General features: G+C 38.6%; 2 protein-coding genes across 3 annotated transcripts in view; both read left to right on the top strand.

The window, feature by feature from the left end:
• hacl1 (2-hydroxyacyl-CoA lyase 1) overlaps positions 1–13,037 on the top strand; it is a 187,959-nt gene that overhangs the window by 93,114 nt on the left and 81,808 nt on the right. The window lies entirely within an intron of this gene.
• twist1b (twist family bHLH transcription factor 1b) lies at positions 7,630–9,014 on the top strand. Of its 2 annotated transcripts, none has more exons than XM_010770569.1 (2): positions 7,630–8,309; positions 8,486–9,014. In XM_010770569.1, exon 1 carries the CDS (start codon positions 7,777–7,779, stop codon positions 8,281–8,283), a length of 507 nt encoding a protein of 168 aa, XP_010768871.1. In that variant the 5' UTR covers positions 7,630–7,776; the 3' UTR covers positions 8,284–8,309; positions 8,486–9,014. The 2 variants fall into 2 exon arrangements, with proteins under 2 accessions (XP_010768871.1, XP_010768873.1); XM_010770571.1 differs by having other exon boundaries at positions 7,644–8,190.

Raw genomic sequence — 13,037 nt, 5'->3', positions numbered from 1 at the left:
TTGCAGTGAAATATTTTGATGCTGTAAAGTGTCCGGTTTTTCTTCTTTATGAAGTGCACCAATCTTTCTACACTATCTTGATAAACAGACTGCATTTAATCATCAGATCTTAGGCCTTCTTACCAGATGAACATGACTGACTTCTGTGTGAAGTATTAGAAACTTTAGAGTAGCAGAAGAAGTATTCTTTAAAAAGTAAAAGTACTAATACAACAATGTTATTGTACTAATGCATCAGTGTGCCATGTCATATACTGTTTTCACAGGTGGAAGTAGTTTTAAATAGTTTACAAACGGTAAGCCATAAGTCTATAACTCTTTAAAAAGGGGTCAAGCCACAAAAAGCTGATAATACTGCAGACCAAAAAACATGCCGTGAACACACAATAGTTAAAAAAGACCATAATCAAAATATTACCATGTGTCAGACTTCAATAGGGTGGTATTTCTAGGCATGTCACTTTAAATAAAAATGTACTTTAGCAAAAAACAAGTTAAATCACACAAAACAAACACAAATTCAACTTAAATGCAGATCCAACCATCTCATTTCAAGCATGCTTGCCCTGCTGGGTCCTACTTCAAAACACACTTCCATAGTGGTCTGCAGCATTTCTTCATTAAAGTAACAAAGCCAAGGAGTGCTAATAGCTTTTTAACATGAATTAAATGACGGTACACTGTACGGTGGACCTGAGAGCTCAGCGCAATGGAAATTAAGAAAACACGTGCAAATAGACAAAGCAAACGAGACAACACATTGCAGTAAGATAGAGAAAACACAACCAACACAGAAACGCGATCAGATCAGACCGCCGAAATGTATTTTTTCCAGGGGACACTAAACAGTGATGCACACGGCTGAATTAAAGTGAGTTAGCATTTTGGCTGTTTATTTAAATAATCCGAAGGTACATTAAATCATTTTGAAAATGGATAACGTTATGTAAGCTAGGTTTAAGTTGCTTTGAGAGCTGTCAACGACTAACATTCAAGGAAGAAAACAAATTGCAAATTGTTTGTTGTGGATCATGGGTTAAACCAAGTCAAAATAAATTGCAGTAAAGATAGACTGCATGAATAGTCTTATATTTCAAAAGTTAGGCTAAATGGACTATACAAACCTCGTTATAGGTTAATGCCATTCAAGATGAAACACGAAAGTAGATTTAGTAGCCTATTGAAAAACGTTGTTTTCTTGTTGGCCAGGTGCTAACCAAACAAACAGCATGACTCCCACTTTAGGACACACCTGCAACCGGCATTACCCTTTCAAAATAAAAGCACCAGCCTTTATAACCCCTTCACCTAATCCAGTGACTCCCAAACTGAGCCTTTTTGGTAAAATGCCTCATCAATCAATCAAACTTTATTTGTATATAGGACCTTTCACAGGCTAAATGTAGGTAATTGCAATTCAATGTGCTTTACAGGGGACTGACAATTTAATGTAAGGTCCCCTGAAAAAGTACAGACACCTTAAACATGACAAGGGCCCCCAACTACACATTTTTCTATGTAATGGTCACAAGGCAAAAAAGCAAGGAAGGATGTTGCAGTCTTTAACAATAAATAATATCAATGAACGACTTGTAGTTTAATATGTTTAAAATAAACAAAAAAATCAGGTCTGAATGTGAAAGGTACAGCCGACAAACGAGTATGGTGAAGTAAAAGGAACTATTTTTGAGAAGAATTAAATATAAAGTAACTTATAATGGAAATAGGCTTCTTAAAGAACAAGGTCTGTCTACTTAGGTAAATACTTTACACCACTGTAGAGCCCCTGACACCATTTTAAATATTCAAGTTACAGTAAGCCATTGCTGCTTATGTTCTTTACTTGTTTCTATATTCTTTGTAACACACAATCCTGTTACATAACATTACTTAAACACTTTCAGCAGATGGTAAAACAACCAGAAGCTGCAGGTGTCTTCTCTTCACAACAGGAATAATGTCTTTAACAGATTTTAGACCTCAGATAATCAACCTTTGTTCTAATGGAGACGTCATCTGGCTGTTTATAAATAGTCAAATGTACCTGATGATCTTTTTACTCTTCTAACAGGACATGTCAAAGGTGTTAATCAAGCTGAATGACTTCACATCTTGAAGAGATCTCAGCTGGGTGGCCATGATCACACTTCTTCCACAATGATGAGTGAAAGTAAATAAAAACCCTTGGAGCAAAAAAACGTAGAAGTCTTGTCAGCCGAGATAAAGAAGAGTGTCTTCATTGCTAATTTCTGTCAACCAAGAGGGAGAACAAGCGGAGCTGAAGGGTTCCTCTTCCAAAAACAACATAGCTGGAGAGGTATCCTATTGTGTCCTGACAGATTGGTCTTACTGCAGGAGGAGGAAGAGGAGGTCGCCTCTAACTGACACACAGGGAGGAGCAGAGGTGAGCCCAAATCTGGGGGAGATGGGAACGCAGCTGCGGTTCAGAGGAGAGTTAGTGTTGTTACTACTTCACATAATTCAAACTGCATGCTAAGGGTCGTTTGTGTTTTTTAAAATGTTCATTATGCTGCAAGTTAGGTTGAAATAGATAGACTCTGATAAGGGGAATGTGGAATGGCAAAACCATAAACCATCACTTTTTTGTATCTATCTATCTATCCATCTATCCGTCTAACCGTCGTATCTATCTACCTATCTATCTATCCGTCTATCCGTCTAACCGTCTGTCTATCTATTTATCTGTCTATCTACAGACAGCCTGTGTGATCCTCAACATTCCTCCTGGTTTTGGTTTTGTTTTGCAGAAGATGGGAGACCCTCCTTTGAGACTCTTCTCTGTCCTGATCACTCCCCAGGTCCTCACACCCCCGCCCCCACACCTCTGCCCATGATCCCCATGTACGCTATTCATCCTCATGTGCAGCTGGAGCACTCTGTTTGACCTCCTCTCTTCTCACAGAGCCCTTATTAACAGGGGCTGTGGTGGGACTCCTCGCAGCACTTGTGGTTAGAGTGAAGAACCACACTGGACTACTGACATTATGCTCATCACTTGCATAAGTCTATGTGACATGGTATGCTACGCTGCTTTCCAACATGTGCACTGCCAGTGTTATTTCGCTGCATGGGCTTTAAGCATCAGATGAAAATGTAGACACTGCTGTCACATTCACAGCAGTTGGTTCTTCTTCTTTTATTATTTAATGTTGGGATCGTGTCTAATGGCACCCAGATGTGATTTGCCAAGAGTTTTAGTCAGTTATGATGAATTTATGTTACAATAAAAGAACTGAACTGGATCTTGGAAATGTGACAGCAATGTACAAAGATATTAGTTTTGTCCTAGTTTTCATTATTGTTATCCAGCATGCACCTCCAAAGCTTTTGGATGGTGGTGTTCTTAACTATGCATTCATTTAATATAAGAGAAGGAATAGTTTAAGTGATATTGCAATTATGCATGTCATTTAATAGTGTGACTTTTATACTATAATTAACACTTATTCAAGCCAAGTTAATCTTTTGCACAGTGCAGACAGGAAAGTGACACATTTTGTATTCAGCTGGCTCTCTGCTCTGACACATTGAACTGATACTTACTAAAGCTGTGACTGAGGTTTAAGTGCTGACCAGCTTTTAATTTAGGTTTTGTATTTCCACGTCAGATGAACTGTGTAGGACTTGTGATCTGTTTTATGTTTCAATATGCATTTCATCAAAGGAAAATGTGTCCTTTTAAGAGAACATGCCAATGTTAAGTTTCACAAAGGTTATTTTCAATGTGATGAGCACCATAACTAAATTCCATTGTATTGGGTTAGCGACAAATCACAAAAACAGAAACCAAAGCTCTTTTCACTGTGTAAATAACACTATAAACTGTTCACTGTATTTTTCAATCTAACATGCCTTATTAGTGAATTTAGACTTTTTTATTACAAACATTCACTCATGCATTATTTTGTTATTTTCGTATATATAAACTAGAACAGTCGAATCTCATTCATATAAATAGTAGTTTGACAAAATACAAAGAAATCTCACAGTAAATCACAATAAAGTTCAACATTTAAAACGAATCACATATGCTTGTGAACTACATGAAAACGGGGTATCTCTGAAACCGCAGCAGCACCTGTCGACCCCCCCAACCACAACATGTTGGAGCTACTGTAACTCTGGGAACAGATATTTTCATTGCATGGGTCAGCGCACTTGTCTCTGTGCTGCAGGAGCCGTTGTGTGTGTGTGTGTGTGTGTGTGTGTGTGTGTGTGTGTGTGTGTGTGTGTGTGTGTGTGTGTGTGTGTGTGTGTGTGTGTGTGTGTGTGTGTGTGTGTGTGTGTGTGTGTGTGTGTGTGTGTGTGTGTGTAACAGAGATTTTACTGCTGGGATGCCAGTTCTTCCACAGACCCCACATCACCCTGAGCTTCCAAGCTGTGAAAACATACCGGAGGTTTTTTGGTTCTTGGTGGCTAATATGGTGTCATTGTGCGGTGGAGCTGTCTGATACATCCCACAGAGTCATTAGGACGGCATGAATAGATTTAACAGAACATCTACAGCACTCACACACGTGCACCTCTAAATGCGCAAAAATGTAGTCCTACAAAAATCCATACGTTTTATTAGAGGAGATTCCAGGAATGGGGCAGGCTTTGCTCAGTTTTCTCTGACATGGTGAAATGTTCCTCTGCTACAGGAATACTGGACTTGAAGCCCGATTAGAACCTGCAACATCAAAGCATTTGGCTTTCAAAGGCTTTCTTTTATAGCTAACTTCAGGAGTCCTGGCTCCTATGTGTCCAGACAGCTTATAAAGGCTTGTTTTCATCCTCATCACCTCCTGATTCAACACCACATATCCTCTCCCACCACCACCGGACTGCTGCTATCAGAAATCCCCTGATATGATGTCTGGCTTTCTCTACAGAACAGGACATTTGGAGACTATTGCTGAGGGAAAATGCAGTCGTCCAACTCTGCCGTTTGACCCTGTTAGTCCCGAGGGTTGATTAGAGGCTATCTCGGACTCGCTCTTTGAAGAACGCACTCCTGTCTTTTCTCATCCGGTGCAGTTGATCCATCTTGGCGAGCTGGCACTGCACTCATTGCGGTTAAACTCTAATGGAGTGAACATGAATATCACTGTCAATTGTGGGAGCCTCGTACATGTGGAGGACCGCGGTTTGTTATTTCAATAGATATGAGTAGGCTGATAGAGAAACACTGCCTCCCAAAGCTGGAGCAGAGAAAATAGACAGGTCTCTGTGGATCTGGTTGTGGCTCAGGACTTTAGTAAGTGAGAGCCTGAGTTGTGTCTGCCTTGATGTGACCTCTGGGAAGGGTGGTTAATGACGCTCTGGGGTCTCTCATGACTGCTGTGTCAAGTTGCATGATTCAGAAATATACACTTGACTTTATCATAACACCCTCACATTGCTCATTGATAAGGACAAAGGCTTTCCTCATCAATTATTAGTCACTGCTCCAGGCCAAGTGGACAGCAACTTACAGTACATCACAAAGAACAACAATTAGCACACTGTATCTCCTCCTCATGTACTTGTAATTGTCAGTCAGTGACTGACTGATGAAGGTTTCGTCTTTATTAAAGATCAACACTAGAGGAGTTGTCCTGTGATGACATCATATTCCCGAGAAGCAGCTGTGTTTTCTCAAAGTCACTTCAGCAGGAAAAGAGCTGAACCCTACAGAGCAATATGCCAAGAAATGTAAATGTAGAGTGGGAGTAAATACTAGCTTTTTCATTAAGATTAGACTTTTAAAATAAAGGATGATGGTGTGTCCTCATAGCCAGGGTGTTCAAGAGGCTGACCAGGCAATCAAAACATATTATTGTTTTCATTTGCTCAACTGAAACATCTTGATAAAAGACCAAAAAAGAAAGATATTAGATAAAGTGCAATCATTAATATCAGTCAATGGAAAAAAATGAAATCTGAAAAGAGTTAGTGTTAATGTAGTAAAGTTAAAAGAACATCACTGTGTGAAATGTGTTATCAAAAAACATACAATTGCTAAAGTCAAGTAGTGCAAATTGAAATTTGTACTAAGGAACAGAATTTGTGTAAATGTTTGAGTTGTCTTTCACCGATGTACAAGCAAAATGGAAGGAAAAGAATACTTAGTATATGGACTCAAACATTTGATATGAAAAGCTGTTCAAATCGAACATTTCTTTAGGAGAGAAAGCAGGACAAATTACAGCAAAAATATGGGTGGTTGGAGCTCCACCTCATGCTTACCTGTGAGGTACAGCAGGTAGAGAGTGGTGTGAGATCAGCACCATGGACAGGTCCACCTGACAGGTACACTCACCTTGAGATCTTTCTTTTTCAGACAGCATCATCATGTCCATTCACAGATACAACCAAACTTTAAGATGTACAATTTATCCTTTACTTTTGCAACACAGTCATAAAAAAAAGGATAACGTGCATTTCTGAGCCGAAAGAAGTGACACTTGTCTGTTTTTCTTTACTGAGAAGGTAAAATGCTACACCTAAACAAACCTGTGTTCCCCCTGAAACAATGCTTCACTATTAGGCCTTCTTTAGGATGTAAGTAAATGTTCGCTGGTGTTGTGACCTCTGACCCTGACTGCCCCCCTGTTTCCTGAACCAGATGCTGCTCCTGTGGACCGAGGCCGTCTCAACCTAAACAAAGTAATCCTCCACTAAACAAGATGGATATTGTATCACCAACCTAGTAAATACCAGAAGGTCTCAAACACAGAGCTGCTCTTTTTACTGTTTCCCATTGGAACCAACAGGGAGGAATCACTTCTTGAATTTGTGGGCGGACATAGAAAAATAAACTATAACTTACCACAATCTTACTTTTTACATTTCATGGAATATTAAGGCATACAAAAACATGCCCTCTTGTGGGGGATATAATTAGAACATGCAACAAGTCCTCCAACGAAAGGTTTGAAAGTCTGCACTGGCTACATGTCAAAAATATGAGATTTGGATATATTTCCTATGTGAAAGTCTTTTGATCTCACTTGGTTTAAGCTCGGCTATGGAAACATAAATCTAAAATTCTCGTGGGTTAGGTTTAAACATATCTGCCATGGTTGCATAATACTATTTTTAGTGTCAGCTCACAATCACTGCAGTTGATAGCACAGCAGTGATGGAATGAGACAGTACAGCATTTTATTGGGTAGCCAATGAATGGATGAAAGGATAAAAACACGCATTGTCTGCGCATAGACCTGCAGAGAAAGCAAGGCTGTTACAATGTGTTAATTTAAATAATATTTGCATTTAAAAAAAACGTTATTTCGTTTTGAAGTTTCTTTTTAATGAGGCAATTTACTTTTCTAATGTTCCTCGCTGTGAACGCAGTTAAATGGACATGATACAGATCTGAAATAATGTTGTAGTTATGAGGATTTATATTAGCCTACTATAATAACTATATTGTAATTGCTTTTGTTAAAATAGTGAAATGATTTGAAATAAAAGCGTTCCCCACTTATCTTTTCCAGCTCTGACTTTGTAATAGGTTTCTGAAAGTTCATTGGATGCTCCCACCCCTCGCTTCACGTAATTCATCTTCTTGGCCAATCACGCCCCTCTCCAAAAAGTTTACGCCATGCAGCCTATAAGAACTGCCTAAGTTTCTCAAGTATCAGAAAATACTTGTCCTCTCAGGAACCCATCTATGGATACGTTGGTGCCTTCAAATCCAGATAGATCTACAGGTGGACCAATTCCTTGACTTCATGAGAGGGAAATCACTTGTTGGACACTTTTTGGCCGCTATCTACCCAAGTGGAGATGTCTGAGGAACATTTGGGGGAAGAATCGGTCAGCTCCCCTGTCTCTCCTGTGGACAGCCAGAGCAACAGCGAGGGGGAGCAGGACAGTCAGCCGAAGAGGTGTGGGAGGAAGAGGAGACCGAGCAGGAAAAACGGGGAGGACTCAGATAGCCCGACCCCTGGGAAACGAGGGAAGAAATCAAACAGCAGCAGCCCCCAGTCTTTCGAGGATCTCCAGTCGCAGCGGGTCATGGCAAACGTCCGGGAGCGCCAGAGGACCCAGTCTCTCAACGAAGCGTTCACATCTTTGCGGAAAATTATCCCCACTTTGCCCTCGGACAAACTCAGCAAAATACAGACCCTAAAACTTGCAGCCAGATACATCGACTTCCTCTACCAGGTGCTTCAGAGCGACGAGCTGGACGCCAAAATGGCAAGTTGTAGTTATGTGGCTCATGAGAGGCTGAGCTACGCCTTCTCAGTGTGGAGGATGGAGGGCGCTTGGTCCATGTCAACATCTCACTAGTATCTGGAGAAATTATGCCCTAAATGGTACGCTTGATTTGCAAAATAAATGCATGTTCCAAGCATTAAATTATGGAAATATAACCTTACTTAACAATGTTATTTGACGGCTTTATTCTGGTTTAATGCACCCAAATTATTTTTGTGTTGGCCTTTTTTCTCTACACACTTTAGTGATAATTAATGCGTTGTCTAACCTCCAGGTGACTGCTGAATCTTCTGATCACATTCTGACGGGACACATCTGGAGTCCAATGCTGGATACATGGGATCACTCTATTTAAACCAAAGACGACAGAAACTTTGTGGGATCATTTTTGCCAAGGCCCGACATGGACTTGCAGCCGTGCCTTAGCTCCATACACTCCCATTCTAATGCGTTTTCACGTTGTTGACGACGAATGTTGAAAATATCCTGTTTTTGTAGGAAAAGGCGTTTATAATGAACGTCTTTGGGCTTGTTTCTGTGGAGGTCATAGTGCATTATTGAAGCAGTTGTGAGTCTGTCAACTGGTGGTGTAGCTCACATTATAGGCTGACTGTGTGGATCTAACCTGTGCAAAACATATTTTCAGAATACATTTATTTATTTATTGGTGAAACGTGGTACTTTGAGGAATTGATATTGTGTCTGAAGTACAAAATGCATTCCTATTTTTTACTATCGTTTGTTGTAAATGTTTGTTGTAAATGTTTGTATATTTTTTTGCATTAAAGAAAATGACAATCAAAGTGTTTGCCTTTGGCTTTTTTGTGCCAAACAGAATCAAAATAAAAAAGCACTGGATATGTTTGCATAAAACGTAAACTATAGGCTACTACTACTACTACTGTATGCTTTTGTGCATGCATCACATGGACTGTAGCCTACTTCAGATGTAATGACTAAAGCTTCCACTATATCGCCAGTCACTTGGGAAAACAGATGGAGTTATTATTGGCTCAAGTGAAAGCGTTGGAGAAACATGGAGAGCTTTTTTTTTACATATCGGTAAACATCCAAAAGGAACAAAGAAAATACATTTTCTCGTCATTTAGCACAAGTAAAACTATTTAAGGCACAATCCAAACGTGAGAAAAAGTTTTATTGGTGAAAAGAAAAATCTGCTGTAGAAAAACAGAGTCAGTCTGTATAAACGAAGATAAAATTCCACTTTAATTAAAATTTGAAAAGCCTCGCAAAGTCTCCAGTTTCTCTCTCACTCTCTCTTTTCCTGGATGTGTTTACAGTTGGATTAAGGACCTGAGACTCACCATTATAAGTAAATAAGTTACACTGGGGTCATGTCAACCTGCTATTGGGTCCATGCTACAGTCTCTCAGCTGAACATAAACAGTGAGGCAGTGAAATGCTCAGGATTTTAGACATTTAAAAGTCTGAAACTAGAACGACTTTCTTCGTTATGTTTTATTTAAGCATTACAATCCGTGTCCTGTAAACTCTTGATGACAAAATCAAATAATTAAATCATAATTGGAATATTTAACCTATTTGACAGAAGCTATTGCATTTAAAACTGCAACATAATTATAAGTACAGTTTAACGCAAGAAATGTATTCCCATTATTGTCTCTAAATAAATCTTTCATTGTTATCGTGCTGTGATTGATCACAGTGATCCGGGAAAGTGTTTCCTCACTGTCCAAATCAAAGTGTGTGCCCGTTTGAAGGTGTGTAATTGGCTTGCGAGGCATGTGTGGAATTCCCAGATGTCTATGAAATTTAAGGAGGCCGTGATGGTATGGGCTGAAGGTCTTTACATACAGACTATTCCCACTGAAATGTGAGGGGAAATACACACTCACAGTGTAGATCAATAAACAGATTTTTTACATCTCTACAGTGAAGAATATTCACTCAACATGAGCAGATAAATAAACAGGGCCTACAATAAAGGACATGAGTCACAAAATACTTTTTCCAATTCAGTCCTTACGAAATGCAATAGGTTTAAATACATTTCCTCTCCCCTTTCTTCAGGAGAGAGGAGTTGGCAATTGACACGATGCAGAGGCAGAGAATGAAACCTATTTAGAACAGATGTTAGTATTTTTAAAAAAAGTCACGTGAAACGAGCAGATGTTCAGACTGTGGAGAGAGCCTCGCCGCGCAGCGCATTACTCTGCAGAGAGAGAGCTCGGAGGAGCTTTGCCTCTGCACACAACGAACATTTGTGTTACATTTAAATCATCTGTAGGTTTTATTAAAATGGATTAATAAACAGGGAGACCTGCGGGGAGTAACATGGAGCTGACTGACGGCACTGACACAAAGGTAGGCTGTAACAAAAGGAAGTCTGACTGTAACTTGGTGGTGATGGTGTGTTCACGTTCTGATTATTTGTCTGTAATTTTATATCTGAAGATCAGGATGTTTTTCCAAAGCTTCCAATACTAACAGGCCTTCCGAAGTCGACGTGTCAGACTGCTTTGAAGCGTGTGTGTGTGTGTGTGTGTGTGTGTGTGTGTGTGTGTGTGTGTGTGTGTGTGTGTGTGTGTGTGTGTGTGTGTGTGTGTGTGTGTGTGTGTGTCTGTTGGGAGGGAGGAGGGGGCTTGAAGAGAAAACGAACACAAATGTATCATCCAGCATCAGGGAAAACAAAAATGTATGACACATAATATAAACCCCTGACTTAGCCCATACGATAACTGTTCTGTCAGACATTGTGATACGTTTCTTTCTAAAAATTAAATAATGGGTAGGGCCTAATGCTTCCATGTTTTCCATCTGCAGTTTATAAAAAACGTTAGACTTCTGTGATCTGGGCAGATGTTTATGTATTAATCATTATTTAACAACCTATATTATTACTATTATTATTACTATTATTATTATTATTATTATTATTATTATTATTATTATTATTATCATTATTATTATTATAGTTACAGTTAATTTATTAATGCAAAATGGTTTTGACAATCTGTAGGCTACTAGTATTCACTAGAGCCTGACGGAAAAAACATAATCATTGTGCCGATTATAATTTCATGTGAAAAGTTCTCTATTTTGTAACAACATAATCTCGGTTTATTCACAGCTGACAAGTGTTATATATCGTGAGAATTGTTGTTCCTAAAATATATTAACCAACATTAATAAATGTGTTAATTTGTCCTCCAGATTTCTTCTCTTGTTGTTGGCTTTTTTAAATGTTGCATTTCGAACAATCTTTATTTCATTTGTTTGTGAGTGCAGCAAATTATATGAAAAACTGATAATTAATGTTAGACTTACTTTAATATGCTCTCAGACGACTTAAATTATTGTTGTGTTGTTGCCTCAGTTTTTTTTATTATTGGGCTCAACAGGAGAGAGCAGGTGCAGACCGTGCAGACTTTACGGCTGTTCCACAATTTTAAGTGGAATTCCAGATTTTCCATTGTGAGACTCAGGGAGAAGTAAAAAGTCCTCTGGTTGGTAATCAAACTTTTCAGGCCCACACACCTTCAATGGCAGAAAGTGAATAGTAAAGCCAGGAGCAGTTGCAATGCATGGAGATAAGATCAGAGGACTGCACTTGAGGCAAGGAAACAGAGGAGAGGCTACACATAAACAGCTACAGTGCACACCTCCTGAATCTGAAGTCTTCTGATTGTTACATATATTTACATCTAACACACAGCTATTTTTTAGATGTTTTTTTAGATACACGCATGAAAAATCAGAACAGTTGTTGTCCACAGAGAAAATGTACATTAACTTAAAAGCAGTCATATTGTGTAGCATTGACTCCCCAAAATGTAATATGTATATTTAAAATAAATAGTCCAAAAGAAGGACAATCTGAATTTTTGGGGCGATATGAAAACTCTAAAAAAAAGGAGGAAGCAAAAAATGTCAAAGGAAACAAACTTTCAATTTACAACAAATTTGTGCTGGGAATATGAAAAGAATATAAAACATTTATTATTAACATTTTATCTCTGTTAATCTCTGAGTGGATAGCAGACATCAGTATCTGCCACTGTCCTTTACTGCTGTTAAAAATGTGCAGCTACCTGCAGCTGTGTATACTTTTCACATGACAGCACCATGAGATCAGACATCAGGTTCAGGGAGAACTGTGTGTCCTATAAAGGATGGAATTTCATATTTCCATTGCCTTTACCCATTCCCAGCAGGACACAGATAATAATAATAATCAATTTCTAAATTTAAATTAGTTGAACGTTTTAAATCTCAATACAAAATAAATCTGTTTTGGAAAACCACGGTTCATTCTCACATAATTGAGTTTATTGTCACGATAGATTTTTGAAACAAATTAATCTCTTTTATTGTGAATTGAACTTAATTGTATCTGTACCGTGCAAAGCTTAAGATGAGAATCCTCTCTTAAATCTACGACATGAAACCACTGACTCTTTTATTTCCTTTTTTTATGTACGTGCGCAGGTGTGTTTCTGAGAATTATTTGCACACTCGGATAGTCGGAGAGCCACTTTTTAGAAAATAATACAGGACAAATGTGCCTAGTCGACTGCTCCAGAACCTTTGTACCTACAATGAGATGAAGCTCATGGCGATAAAAGCTTGAACACATTTGTATAGATCATAAGGCTTCAGGAGTCTTATTTATTTAATCATTTAAAATAAATCTCCTGCACTCTTAATAATCAAATGTTGGTTTAAAAGAGTTGTCGAAATCAAACTGATCCAAATCACTCTGGAAATCTATATGAATCTCACTTACTAAAGTATTTTCCACTAATAAAAAACATTGCCTTAACATAAATCAGTTTGATCCAAGA

The sequence above is a fragment of the Notothenia coriiceps genome, unplaced genomic scaffold, assembly GCF_000735185.1.
Source record: "Notothenia coriiceps isolate Sejong01 unplaced genomic scaffold, NC01 NC01_scaffold00008972, whole genome shotgun sequence".
NCBI lineage: Eukaryota > Metazoa > Chordata > Actinopteri > Perciformes > Nototheniidae > Notothenia > Notothenia coriiceps.
The sequence above is the reverse complement of the archived record's forward strand: the minus strand, read 5'-3'. Positions and strand labels throughout refer to the sequence as shown.

What these genes read in the sequence shown, in the direction of transcription:
- twist1b (XM_010770569.1), top strand. Translation starts at nt 7,777, where the DNA reads ATGTCTGAGGAACATTTGGGGGAAGAATCGGTCAGCTCCCCTGTCTCT.